This window comes from Varanus komodoensis, unplaced genomic scaffold (assembly GCF_004798865.1).
Source record: "Varanus komodoensis strain SLA01 unplaced genomic scaffold, ASM479886v1 scaffold9, whole genome shotgun sequence".
Lineage (NCBI taxonomy): Eukaryota > Metazoa > Chordata > Lepidosauria > Squamata > Varanidae > Varanus > Varanus komodoensis.
The window spans coordinates 2,789,528-2,804,653 of NW_025336598.1; the positions used below are offsets into that span (position 1 = coordinate 2,789,528).

The 15,126-nt window shown below is 40.7% G+C and overlaps 1 protein-coding gene across 8 annotated transcripts in view; it reads left to right on the forward strand.

Moving 5' to 3' along the window:
* The window catches only part of LRP6 (LDL receptor related protein 6), a 274,404-nt gene that overhangs the window by 211,803 nt on the left and 47,475 nt on the right, over positions 1–15,126 (forward strand). For all 8 annotated transcript variants that reach the window (XM_044418370.1, XM_044418371.1, XM_044418372.1 and 5 more), the window contains 4 exons: positions 4,322–4,506; positions 6,554–6,880; positions 11,123–11,325; positions 11,911–12,122. In XM_044418370.1, the coding sequence (XP_044274305.1) occupies positions 4,322–4,506; positions 6,554–6,880; positions 11,123–11,325; positions 11,911–12,122 (927 nt within the window). The remainder of the gene's footprint in view (positions 1–4,321; positions 4,507–6,553; positions 6,881–11,122; positions 11,326–11,910; positions 12,123–15,126) is intronic.

Genomic DNA, 15,126 nt, shown 5'->3' on the forward strand with positions numbered 1-15,126 from the left:
GGTGAACTTTCTGCCCTACGTGTGGACCCACCATACCTTAATTTCCACAAGGAAAAAGTGGTTCTACGTACTGATCCAGCGTTCCTCCCCAAGGTGGCCACACTATTCCACGTTAACCAGGACATCGTGCTTCCAGCATTCTTCCCGTCCTCATTCACCCCAATAGAGAGATCTCTTTGTTCCCTTGATGTGCGCCGATCTAGCTTGCTACCAGTCACGTACGGAAAGCTTCAGGAAAACCAAGCACCTGTTCGTCAAATACTCCGAACCCGATAAGGGTGCACCTCTCTCTGCACAAAGACTATTGAAATAGATAGTACAGACTGTTGAACTAGCTTACCAACTGGCCAAGATAGATCGCGTTCCACCCAAGGGTCACTCCACCAGGGCCATGGCAGCCTCCTCAGCCTTCTCGTCAGGCGTTCCACTGCTGGACATCTGTAAAGCAACCACATGGACAACTCCCTGTACCTTCACCAAGCACTACAGGCTAGATGTCAAGGGTCAGGTAGGATTGTTCCTTTGGATGGGCTGTCCTATCATCCATTCTTCACTGACGACACCGACCCACCTCCAGTGAGTGAAGCTTGCTAATCACTCATTATGTGTGATGCACAGAGACCACGAAGAAGAAAGTCAGGTTACCTGTAACTGTCGTTCTTCAAGTGGTCATCTGTGCAGTCTCACAACCCGCCCTCCAACCCCACTCAGTGGCAAGGGATGGGATGGTAGTCTCTGTTATCGACTTCTCTGATGAATGGCATGCTCCGCTAGGGGGTGATGTACCGGTCTCCAGGGACTGAGGAAAATGGTGGGTACTCCGCCTTATATAGCACCAGGGGTGAGGGGTGCGGAGTCCCCGCCAAAAACCGTTGCAGCTTGGGTATTCTGGCCGGCAACAGATGTGTGCTATATATGTGTGCCTGCACAGTTCACCACTCAAAGAACGACAGTTACAGGTAAGTAACCTGACTTTTTATTGCATTCTGCATTTTATGTATTGTTTTGAGATGTTTTGTAAGGATTATCTTGAAAGGTGGCCCATACATACTGTTATAGATTGATACATGTGGTCATATCCTGTTGTACCAGTGCCTGTCCATTAAGCAAGGTTTGAGTTGCTTCCATTCCCATGCCATAGCAGCACAGCAAATTTAACAACAAAACTACAAATTACATAGCAGCAAGTAAGCTGCTAGATTGCAAAGCTTCAATTCATTGTGTAATTTAAAAACATATTTTCCAGACCAAATTATTAAAAAGAAAATGAATAGCCACATACAAGAGCCATCAATCTCAGCATTTTTCTGGTAGTTAACAGGGACTATACCTATGTACAGATGAATCTGTTTTTCTGAAATAATAATTTTGTGCATACATTCTTTGCTCCAGTTTAGATTCAGAGGTGAATCTTGCATGACTCTTGTTTTTGTAACACTTTCACAGGACAGTTTCCTGGTGGACTTTGCTCTTAATTTTCTATTGTGGGATCCATTTACTAAGTCCAAGTGCTATCAGTTGGAAAAAATAAATTTCTTGTGCTGCATATTTCCACAATGGCTTGTGACATAAAGTTTTATTACTAAATCAAAAGCGAACACTGCAATACAAAACTTTGTATTGCCTGATCAAGTTTTATTTTTATGTCACCTACTAAAAGAACTTCTATCTTGTCTGAATGCTCCTTGTTTAGCCTATGGCCAAATCCAACCACTGGTTCAGAATAGTCATTACTTCACCTGCATTTGCTGAAAAGAAGAGGCAGACTTCAATTGTAAATGCATATCAGTGACCAGTGATTAATGTTAAAAGGTTAGATATTATGAGGCATGGCAGACAAAATAGAGGCCTGAAAGATGCCAAAGTAGAGTCTTCATAAGACAAGAGCTATAGTCTCCCAGAATTGCTTTCTGGAATTAACCATCCAATTAGGTACACAATCAATATAAAACAATGCCTCCAACTACCAGCGCAGACAGCCTGCCTAGAAAGGAGGCCACCAAAGAGATCAAAAAGAACCAACAAAGATAATCTTGCAAGGCAAACACAGTCTTGCCTAACATCCAAGTGAATAGTGCACATCATCAGTATAATTCAAAAGTTTCTGAAGTTGGCCAGAGACCACCCCCTTAATCACCTTGCCTCAAAATGGAAGGTTAGCCACTGGTGTACAATTATTTATATCTTCTGATTCTAGTCTCAGCTTTATCAAAAGAGGCCAAACCACCATCTCTTTTCAAGAAATCCATATTTGGCCCATCCCTCAAGGAACCATTTACCACTTCCTTGAAATGTGTTGAAGTGGTTAAGAATACTACAATATTTTAATGCAAGCATTTCTAGAGCAGAGAGTTGCTTTTTTTTTTTTTTCATTTTTCTAGGCCTGTCAAAAGTAATTTTGCATCCTGAAGTGCTGTGTTATCTGTCTTCTCAGAAATCATTGTTGTTAGTTCCAGTTTGCATTGTTCTTACCTTGTGCAACTTAATAAATCAATATACTGGAGAATAAGAATAAAAAGCATGAGTACAATAACTATCCAGTAAAGAAATCCTAACCTTAGATCTGCCAGCAGGAGAGTGGGAAGGATAAGGCCACTGGCAGAGAGGAGCTCTACCAGCAGGTTGAAAACTCTGCCCCCTCTCCCCCAGCAGTCCAGTTTCATCTGCAGAAAATCCTGTCAGTAGAAAACATAAAACCCTGAAGCAATAGAGCAGAGCCATATATCCACAATTGCTAGGCTGTTTGCTTTTGGAGGTGCTCTTGCGGAATCCCTCCTTAATCACAGTTTTTCTAGCTTGCTTCCACCCCTCAAACCCATCCCAAGGGCATTTAAAAACATGCTGTTTACATCAGGCCTTACTGGGCAGAGTGGAACAAGGCAGACCATTTCTGCCCTGCTGATTTCCTTTTGGAAGTTGTAGGTTCCACCAGTACTATAGAGCAAGCAGTTAATGTGCAGGAGGGTAGCACATCCCAGAGAAAACACTGAAATGAACAAAACCACTTATTTCTGCAAGAAGACTGGCTGGTGGAGCTCCTTTTGTACACTCTCACAACACCTTCCATATACAAGCGTTTCTGCTCTTTTTGGTTTTGCAATTGCAGAAGCATTGGGGTCTACTTGGGCAACACATTAGGTAATAATGTACACACCCTGTTGTATTCTGTCCTCAACTCTGATCCTGTATTTAATCACATCTTCTCTGGACCTGTTTTGGAACCTGTCCTGCCAGTTTCAAATTTTGACTAACCTCTTCTTGTTACATCCAGCTGGCAAATACAGACATAAAACCTACCTCAAGGGCTTAGAGAATCAATTGGGTGGAAGAATCTCTCTAGACAGCAAAATACGACCACCTTAATGCTTTTTTGGTGAAACTATTGGCACCAGAAAGGGTAGTGAGACTTAGCTATTCAGTTCTTCCTACTCTAGTACGGTTTGTCCCATTCATGGTAGGTTCAGCTCCTTAATCTGTTTACCAGGAAAATCGTTAGAACTGGTTTTTGTTCTTGGCCACTATTTCCTTGCCCAAATGCATGTTGTTGTTTGCAAGCCTGGCTTGGCTTAGCCAGGCCCAAATGGTCTTGCCCAATTGTTGCTTCTTCTTTAGGGTGGTGGCGCAGTTGTCAATGAACTCTTTTAAACTGTCTGGTATTCTTATCTGTGGGATTTTTTCTGATTCAAATTCCCTAATAACCAGGTTCACTGATAATTTCCCCTTATTGTTTTCAAGGCAGAATATTAAAGTAAATTTATCTATTAAGATGGAAAGTCCTGCAAAATGCTAGGCCTGCCCTGGCTATTGTGAATTGCTTTGCTTTTTCTAGGCCCTCTTAGGACTGCATTGCAAGATACTTGAAATCTCTGGGAGTCAGTTCCAAGAGTTAGGTTCATTTGGCTGTATAGCAAAATGTTATTTAAGAGAGTAGACAGAAATTTACCACACATGGATATGTTTGGTAACATGCAATAACTCTCAGAGAGCTTTGGCTGTGGGGCAGTAGAGAAATGAAATGTACTCAAATAAAATGACTCAATTTGAAATCTTGACCCATGCAAACATAGTTTATTCTGTGCTAGTATTGTTTCTGAAAGTATGTTCTGTATAGCTAGGAATGCAGCCATGGTATATTAAGTGTTTGCAGGCTTCCAAATTGCCATATTTCATACTTAAACTTTTAGTGTTACTGAGCACAGGTATGTATTAAATGATAGATGAAGTAAAAGTCGATAGTAAATGTGAACATTTTATAGTTCAAATATATTTCCCTGCTTTTGTTGTATGAGAGAAATATGAAATATTTGACCTATATCTGTAGGTTCATGTACTGGACAGAATGGGGCGGAAAACCCAAAATTGATAGAGCTGCCATGGATGGTAGTGAACGTAGTACATTGGTGCCAAATGTGGGACGGGCTAATGGGCTGACAATTGATTATGCAAAAAGAAGATTGTACTGGACAGATCTGGACACTAACCTGATTGAATCTTCAAATATGCTAGGTAAGTTTTATAGTTGGTTTGTATGTAGAAGCTAGATTCTTCAAGTATGTTAGATAGGAACTAGTGCAGTTAAAAGATTGCCTGCTCCAATAAACCCTGCCCACCTGCAGAGGTCTTTGGTGAAGCCTCTCTCTCAGGACACTATCTAGTGACCTTGCATTTCTTGATGAAGTGTCCTTTAATGCTCATTATTTTCGCTCTCTTTATGACATTGACTACTACTATTATGTGGTTGCATTGTTTAGTTCAGGGATGGAGAACTTCTGTCTGCAGGCCTAATCCAACCAGCAGAGGTCCCCCATTTAGTCCATAGAGCTTCTTTTGATCCTACCAAAAGTCAGGGCATGGTTTCTAAGCCCTATTCCATGGAAGAAGTCCTGTGAGGGAATGAAAAATATATGCTGTCCATGGTTTAGGGAAATATTACCATCAATTTATCAATACTATCACATTTATTGAAAAATAAGGTTTCTTGAGTTCTCTGGGGTTTACTCCCAAGAAAGTGGGTTTAGGATTTGCTGTGATCATGGGAGCCTGGTCCAATCAAGGCGTTCTGCCTCAGGTTATGCCAAATATGATAAAGTTTGTGGAATACAGTGATGATAATGTAGATTATCAATGAACAAGTAAAAGTACAGAGAGGAAGAACAAGCCCTCTACATGCTCATACCAAAATGTAGGAAACCGAATAATCAGCTCAAGTTGTGACAAACCAGATTCAGGCTAGAAATCAGGAAAAGATTCATAACCATCAGAGCAATACAACAGTGGAACCAATTACCTAGGGAGGTTGTGGGCTCTCCCACAGTATAGACATTCAAAAATAAACTGGACAGTCATCTGAGAAGGATGGTGTAAATTGGTGACTTGCAACTGCAGAGGATTGAATCTGATGGCCTTCTTGGCCCCTTTTGACTCTATTATTCTATGATTCTTTGATAAGAAAGTGTACATTCCTCTTGCCTATTGGTCCTCTGAATAGTTCAGGGTTGCTCCTGTGAGCCTCCAAAGGTGCCTTGAGGGGCAAGGCATCAATTCCTTCCCTCAAGCTAAGAAAATCTCTTGCCATTAATTTTATACCTTTGCACTCACTCTCTCGCCTGTCAGGATTTACCCTGATTCCCTCCCCATTTTCCTGGGAACAAAGCTGTTTCAGTAAGTTAAATGGTTTTGTTCTCGCATTATCTCTGGCCCTTCAAACTCTGTGCTTTTCTTAACAAGCTGAAGGCTATGAAATCTTCGCATGCTTTCAAAAGCAATTTTGGCTTTTGAACACTGGGAAAGTTTACTATACCACCTGCTGAACCCCAATAACCTCCTTGCCATTCTTCTGGTAGAGCCAGAACAATACAAGATTACCACCTAAATTAGTATGTTTTCTACTTATTTAAGTTTGCACTTTTTGATCTTTAATTTTGTACAAAAATATGATAGCAAATTTGTATATAGTATGTAGTGTGTGTACACACAGTCACACTGTACGACTGTCAGTTATTCTGTTTTGTAGGGAGTTTTTTTCCTCCCAGTAAGGCACTATAAACTTAGCTATTATGTCTGCAAATTTTCATTTAACAAAACTGTAGACCAGGGGTCCTCAAACTTTTTGACCAGGGGTCCAGTTGAAAGCTGCTGGTGCTGGGCGCAGGCTGGAAAGATGGTGCCTGGTCATGCGCACGGGGCCGGGGTATGGGCATGTGGCAAGGGGAGGGGAGGCAGGGGCGGGCACGTGCTGTGAGGCGAGGTGGGCAGTGGTGGGCGCGTGCGGGGCGGGTTCAAATAGGCATGGCGGGCTGGATAAATGGGCATGGTGGGCCAGATCCGTCCCCCAGGCCATAGTTTGAGGACCCATGCTGTAGACATTCCCTTATATGCATGGGGAATGAAATAAGTTCAGGGTGTTTAAAACTGTAGATCATTTGATTAAGACTGTTGCTTCCGTGAAGTTTGATTTGGAGTGGGGTGAAGGCATCTTGACATGTCAAGTACTTTGTACTCAGTATATTTCCCCTTTCTCTTCATTTGTTTAAAACAACTGCTGCTGCTACAGGCCTTGACCGTGATGTTATAGCAGATGACTTGCCTCATCCATTTGGCCTGACTCAGTATCAGGATTATATCTATTGGACAGACTGGAGCCGGCGTAGCATTGAACGTGCCAACAAGACCAGTGGCCAGAACAGAACCATTATTCAAAACCACTTGGATTATGTGATGGATATTCTAGTCTTCCATTCATCTCGACAAGCAGGCTGGAATGAGTGTGCTTCCAGTAATGGGCATTGTTCCCACCTTTGCTTGGCAGTACCTGTTAGTGGTTTTGTCTGTGGATGTCCAGCTCACTATTCTTTGAATTCTGACAACAGAACATGTAGTGGTAAGCTATAAACACAATTGATAAGTTAGATGCTGCAGAGGGCAAAGGTGATGGTTATGTTTTTGCATATCAGACTTGGAATGCAAGTATTACAGTAATGTTTTACATGCAGAGAAACAGACATTTGTTACATATTGGCCCATTTCCAGCTATCAGATAAAGGGGATATATTCCTGGGTAACCTGGTTCATTCAAAAAAAATTGATATATGTTGTGCATATATTTGTTTTAAAAAGTAGGTGCAAAACTCCATAATTTTTGTATTGCTGTTTTCTGAAGTGCTCTGACACATTGTATATATCTTTTCAGTAATCCTTACAGGAAGCACAAGCCAGTGTGATTATACCCATATTGCAGATTAATTCTAGTCAGGGCTCTATTTTTAAATAGAATTTGAAATCGTTGAAAAAACCTAATTAGCAGCATTAAAGGTTGCCTGCATGATGCTGGATGCTATAGAACTTTTTCCTGTGTAAACATACATAAGATTGCGCTTTTAAACATAATTAAAGCCGGTAAAGGAAAGGTTAAACAGAATCCATGTCAATAAAGGAAAGGTCTAAGTAGAAAACATGATCCTGTTACCCATTCCGGGTCTTGTAACTTTAGTTGAAGTCACTGACATGTGAGCATCAAGTGGCAAGACTTCACATTCAGTTACACTGAAGAAAGAAAAATACCAGAAACCTCATACTTCTCACCTGGAAAGAATTACCTTCTTTTTCTCTCTGTAAGATGCATCTGACCATAAGACGCACCTAGTTTTTAGAGGAGGAAAACAAGAAAAAAAATATTCTGAATCAAATGGTTTACTAAACTATTTAATAAACTATAACAGAATACAGTAATACCATATTTCAACCTTGTAAAGTGAACAGCACTCAACAGTGGCATTAAGAACCATCATCACTGTCATTAACAAAAGAGAGACTTTAAAGTTCGAGTACTCTTCTAGTTTTCGATGAACCCATAGAACTCATCATCACTAGAGTCAGAATTTATGAAGCTCTGTTGCTCACAATCACTGACATCACTTTCTTAGTCAGTAGTGGAATTATTGAAGGAATCCACAATCTACACCAGTTATACAAGAGCTGCTGCAGACAATTCAATAACAAATCTAAAAAAACCAGTAATGTCCACACTGCCCTACTAGTAAATAATAGAAAAAAACTTCTGACAAAAAATGAGATATTATATGGTAAATCAAACACACAGCGGACTAAGTAGCTTTTGAAGAATAAACTTCATACACGAAGGTAATGCTGTTCAAATATCCACTGATCCTAAAAAAAATGTCTGATCAACTAACAGATAACTGATCCATGGAAAGTGTCCTGATAATCATGGGCACATTCCCCATCACTTCCCCATAGGCTTCATTAAAAGACGGGTTGCCATTTGAAAACACACACTGACCTGTGATTAACAGCTCTCACCTGTGCCAGAAGAGGGGGGTGGAGCAGGGTCCGCCAAGCGCGTGCCAGCCAGGTGGTGCCACGTGGGGCTGGCAGCGTGCCGGCGGTGGTCTTCCGGGTGGCGCAGCAGCAGGTCTTCCCAGGCGGTGGGGGTGAGCACTTCCCAGGCGGTGGGGTGAGCAGTCTGTCTCTCCGTGCGGCCAGCGTCCACACGCCTCCCCCTGAGCGGCACAGCTCTCACCTGTGTCGGGGGGGGGGGGGCAGAGCAGGGCGCACCAAGCATGTGCTGGCCAGGTGGTGCCACATGGTGCAGGCGGCCGGCAGTGTCCCAGGCGTAGGGCACACACACATTCGCTCTATAAGACACACAGACATTTCCCCTTTTGAGGGGGGAAACAGTACATCTTACAGAGCGAAAAATACGGTAGGTAAACAAGGAAGTACTTTTTAAAAATTTTAAAAGGTATAAAAGAATAAATTAAAAGAATAAATTTTTATTGTAACCATAGGAAAAAAGCTGAGATTCTTGAAAAAACTGTAGAATATAGGAATTTGTATATAAGTATAGAAGCTAATTAAATTGACTACAGAAACTACCTGGCACACAGCTTAGTTAATTTATATCCGAAGTAATCAAATGTTGCTAATAAAAGTACAGGTTTGTATTCAAATGCCTTTAAAGAACTCCATATATGTTTTCAGTAGTTCTCATAATAGTGCTGCAGGTGGAGTTGTGTTGTTGTTCCTGTATTTATTTATTGAAAAAGCTTTTCTAACCCGCCCACCACTAGCATCTTGGGACAGCTTACAATAAAAGATTGCAAATGAAGGGTAAGAGATAGTGTCTTGGCCAAGGTGAAAACTTCTTGGTTTGCAGTTCAGGCATTACTCATGGACATAGATAATGCCAGACTTTTAATACATTTCTGTGCTTTCATTTGGCAATGATCTACCTCTCTCTCTCTCTCTCTCTCTCTCTCTCTCTCTCTCTCTCTCTCTCTCTCTCTCTCTCTCACACACACACACACACACACACACACACACACACACACTTTATATGCCACCCCACTAGCTATAGGCTCTTTGGACAGCTTAACTCATATTAAAAAGTCCATAAAACACACAAAATGTACAAAACACAACATATTGATACACATTTACAAAGGATCGATAACAAAATCATTATAGGCTACCAGTGTTCAATAAAAACAAAATAAATGAAATAATAAATATACTATAATATTATATATAATATATATATCCCCAGAAATACATTAAAATGTAGTTGTATCAAAATCTAGTGTTGAAAATATATTGGTATCGGTACATAACATAAAAATCAAGATTAAAACATCAGTAATGTTTTAACTAGCCAGCTTTCACTCATAAAACCAAGGCAGGATCTTCGTGAAGGATGGGGTGAGTGAATCCTCCTCTTTGCATTAAGGTTTTAAGTTTGGACCTGACCATTCTCTGTCCTTTACTTTTCCCACCTTTTCCCAAGCCTTTATGTACTTGGGAAAGTGGAAAAGTACAGTGGTACCTTGGTTCACGAACTTAATCCATTCCAGGACTCTGGTCATGACCCAAAATGGTCGTAAGCCAAGTTAAATTTCCCTATAAGGTTCAATGTAAACAAGATTAATCCATTCTGTAACTATTTTTTTAATCAGAAAAATGTGAAGCAAAGTGGCAAAGAATAATAACAAAGATTGTGGCCATCTCCGCACCCCCCGCCCTGAGCACAAGCGCGTTCTTCTCCATACCCCCCACCAGCGCAACCACAATCACACCTGTCATCCCTGCAAGCACCCGTCATCCTGGCGCGCTGGGAGCGGGGGGGGGGGGGGAGAGATGGACGGGATTGTGCTGGGTGGGGGGAAATGGCCAAGATCGCAGTTGTGCTCCTGCAGGAAAGACGGGCGCACTCCTGCAGGAAAGACAGGCACAATCTCAGCCATCTCCCTCCCTCCTCCAGCACGATTGCGGCCATCTCCCCACTCAGGGTGCGGGGAGTCGGCTGTGATCATGGTTGCCACTCAATGTAGAGTTTGTGACCTGAGTTTAAATTTCATTTAAAAAATTATGAAATTTTTGTTTGCGACCCAATTTTGCCATGAACCGAAGCGTTTATGAGCCGAGGTACCACTGTAGTCTATACCCCATTTATGGGAGCAATTACTTCTGACAACTGTTTGAAAATAGGATTTTTGGCAAGGTTTAAATAGGATTTATTTTGACAGAGATATATGCAGATTATATGGCTTACTTGATTAGACAAGGTTTCACATTTGAGATAGTCAGAATTGCAAAACTGCACACTTCTGAAATACCAATAACAATAGCAACAGCAATGAAAGTATTTGCATGCATTACATTCCAACTGCAAAACATTTTTTTAAAGTCATAAAACAGTGATTCTTGTTTTATTGTGCCCCTTGCGTACTTTGGAGCAGCTGACTCTTGTTACTTGGGAGATTGTGAAAAGTAAACATTCAGAAAAGGGTGGAATGCTGTGTCAACCAGAATAGAAAGCACAATCAGTGAAGGCAGAAGAGACAAAATAGGTTTTGCCTTGAGATATTTGTAGGAAGACCAGGCAGGTGGGGGATTCACAAAGAGCCTGATCATCTCTCAGGTATACCATGACTTGTTCCACAAGCAATTTGCACTACATAGCTTATTTGCAGAATGTCTTGTGTTGTGCAGTCTTGCCCAACTTTGAGAGCCAGTGTTGGCCATTGGCCAAGTTTTGTTCTCTAATTCTGAAGCCTAGCCTACAGATAATCTGCATTTCCCCTTTGTGTCTGTATTTCTGTTTAAGCCCCTACAAGTTTTTTGCTCTTCAGTCAGAAGAATGCAATCAATCGCATGGTGATAGATGAGCAGCAGAGTCCAGATATTATCCTTCCAATTCACAGCCTCAGGAATGTCCGTGCCATTGACTATGACCCTCTAGATAAGCAACTATACTGGATTGACTCACGGCAAAATGTTATCAGGAAGTCACAGGAGGATGGCAGTCAGGTATCTAAGTTTTGCAATGAGACTGGTGGGGATAGGAGGAATTTGGAGCCCTGTGTATACTGGTATTCATTTTTTAAAAATATTTTATTGATGATCATTCTTCCTAATAAAAGTCTGCCAGAGCAGCTGTTTATTAGTATGTGATAGAACATCTCCATTTTGAGGGAAAAGTTTGGATATGATTTCAAGTGCACCTATACCTTAGTTTTATGGCTCTTTGGAAACTGTGCCACTCCGGAGAGTGCATTGTAAGCATATATCTCATAGTAATACACATAATGATAAAATAAACATTATAGATTCATATTTCCTATAGTGTCCAAAAGTGGGAACACAGATAGATGTATAATTTCCCATGGGGGGCGTGGGACAACTCACAGTTCCCACAGCAAGCCTTTCTTTTTGGACACAAATATAATAGAAATATAAAAATGAAAAGTACTTCTCACTCACCCGTTGCAGAATTGGCAGTAGGTGATTTTATTAAAGCTATTGCTTCACAGCAGATCAATTCTGCTTTGTGTAGCTGTAAGCCAACTACTTCTGGTTGTTGAATCAATCTATTTCTTTTCTCTTCACCCCCAGAGTTTTACAGTTGTGATGAGTCCAGTTCCAAATCAGAACCTAGACATACAGCCGTATGATCTGAGCATTGACATCTATAGCCGTTACATTTACTGGACCTGTGAGGCCACAAATGTAATCAATGTGACACGCCTGGATGGGAGGCTGATGGGAGTGGTCCTAAAAGGTGATCAGGACAGACCCAGAGCTATTGTTGTGAATCCAGAGAAAGGGTAGGTGGTATTACAAATTGCAAATGCATTACGACTCTGCAGGTAAAACTCCAGATCCACTTTTTAATGTTGACTTTCAGTTTTTCCTGTTAACCAGCCCTATAATCCAGCAGAGAACACTTGAAAACCATGCTGTGTGTGTTGTTTTTATGTGCCATCAAGTTGTCTGTCCAGGCCTTGTCAGTCCTGCTCACCTCTTGTAAAGCAGCTGTGTCTGCCCTACATTTAAAAAAAATGTGCGCAAAGGAAAATTATGTAATGACAGAAGTTGAATTCTGCAGTGCGTATACATTTTGAAAACCGAACACCTTCAAGTAGTTTTCATAACACTGGACTGTTTAATATTTTGTATAATTTAGATTCTGCTCATTATGAGTAAAAAGCAGGGAGTTACTTTACAATTAAACCATGTCCTCTGGCCATTGGAAAAGCAGGGTAAAGAAAAAAGGGGGTGTTGTAAATAGAAGGCCAGGACCAGGCAGATCAGCTTTTCCATCCCTATGACATAGACTAGGGTGTTGGTGTTGGTGTTGGTGTTGGTGTTGGTGTTGGTGTTGGTGTTGGTGTGTGTGTGTGTGTGTGTGTGTGTGTGAGTGAGAGAGAGAGAGAGAGAGAGAGAGAGAGAGAGAGAGAGAGAGAGAGAACACGAGGGTCCCCAGTGTCCATACTTAAATGGAGATTTGTGCCTAAATGGAGATATGCCTTCCCTGGACTGCTGTATTACTTTTCAGCAATTTGGTTTTCCATGAATTATGGTGAAAAGGCCCTTCTTATATTAAAATGGATATGTTTTGCATCTATATGGCTTTTACATGGGACTCAACCATCCACTTATCCAACCACCATTACATTAAAGCTTACTGATATCTATAGACTGTACAATGGAAATCAAAATCTGTGATGAATAACAGGGTTTATAAAGGTAGTTTTTATAAAGGATCATCCCAGACTACAAACCAATATTGTCATCATTTCCACAGACAACATTTGATCGTAGTTTGTTCTGTAATTTGATTGTGGTTTGGCTAAGATTCCTCAGAAAAACCTTAAAGATATATGAGAATTCATGCTTTGAATCTGTGCTTTTTGTGCTGTTGCAAAGTCTTTGTCAATTTGTATTGTAGTGTGAAAGCACATTTAGTGTCATTACAAGGGAGAAAGATGGGAAAAAACAGAATTGGTTAGTTCCATCTGCCATTAACTCTAGCTTTGCCTGTCTGGCCACCACCCAACCTATCCAAATCAGTGCCAGCATTGCAGAGTGCTGATCAGGCTTATGTATATACTTTATAAAACAGTGCACTACATGTGGCCAGGACACTGGCCAGGATGATTTCTTTTATATTTTATTATTTTATATTGTTAATTTTAATTTTATATTGTTATTTTTGTATTTTATTGTATTTTATTGTGTTGTAAGCTGCCCCGAGGCTTCGGCAAGGGGCGGCATAGAAATGTTCTGATGATGATGATGATGATGATGATGATGATGATGATGATGATGTTTGCTATTATACTACCTTTTCAGTCTGAAATTGGCATCTTTTGTTCATGCTTTTTGTGAACCTGTTCCTTTACAATGTTTTCTGTGTTGTCTTCTCATGCTTTTCAGATCTGATTTACTGAGGGTTTCTTTTGTTCTTTTCTAACATAAAAATCAGTTGCTGCACCAGCCTGTCCAGTATGGATTGGCAAAAGCATTACTGAAGCTTTTCAGAGATGTATTGCCCTTTATCAGGAGGTTCAATATTTGCTTCCTCTGCCATTGGGTTCCCCCCACACCTAATTTTTCATTGTTTTGTCTTCCTAGTTAATAACTAATGAGTTTTATTAACATTAATAAGTTCACATTTAGCACCAACAGACATTTTTGTGTATGATTATTAGGATTGTTGTTAATGATGCTACTACTTCTGCATTTATACCTCACCTTTTTCCTTCTTGCAAGGAACCCTGTGAGTCTTACTTTATCCTCCTCTCCATTCTTGGCTTATGTGGTCCTTCCTCTCTCCATTTTTATTCTCACAACAACCACCCTGTAAAGCCAGGTTAACTTGTGAGTCAATAACTTGCCTTGGTAACATGTCACCAATAACTAAGTAACAATAACTTAGTCACCCAGTGCGCTTCACAGCTGAGTGGGGACTAAAAAACTGGACCATTTATATAAAACATTGATATGCTGCATTCTTCCAAATATGAATTTCTGGGTAGTGTATATCAGAATACAAATACAATAAGAAAACAACAGGTAAAATCTTAAAAGCAAGTACACAAGTTAAACAGCGTGGGTGAAAAAAGAAAAATTTTGCTTGGTATCAAGAAGAATTCAGCATAGGTGCCAGTGAATCTCTTCGGGGATGGCATTCCAAAACTAGGGCATTGCTGATGAGAAAGCCTTTTTTGCTGCCGAACAGCATACCTCTGATAAATGAGGCCTCTGAAAAAGGTCCTCTATATTACTAGTTTCCATCCCTTTTCCTTCAGTTATAGCAAAAGAATACTATTTCATGATGAGTGGATGAGAGAGAGAATGAGAGAGTGCCAGGAGCAGGAATTTACTAATGATAGGACAATTTGGAAGGAATTTATGGGTTATTCACCAGTAGTGCCAATTATACTGAAAGCAATTGCAGGGTGCTATTGCTGAATGAGGTTTAAATACCAGAGTAAGCATTATAGTAAGCATTTTTGTAAACCTACTGGGGAGGTCACCCAGAAGAGTGGGTTGGGGTCATCAATATGTGGATGATATTCCTCCCAGAGAGGTGACGGGAAGCAGTTTAGGATATATGTTACTGAAGATGCTAGAATGTAATTCAGACAAGACTGAAGTATTGTGGCTAGGAAAACTGACTACCCACTGAGTTGCATTCCCTTTGAGGTACCCAAGCAATGCTATTTGGAAGTTCTGTGGCTTAGATCCAAGTTATGTGAATGACCATCTTTTCCATATTTTAACCTACTTCATTCTGACATCAACATTAGTTGGTGCATATCAGGA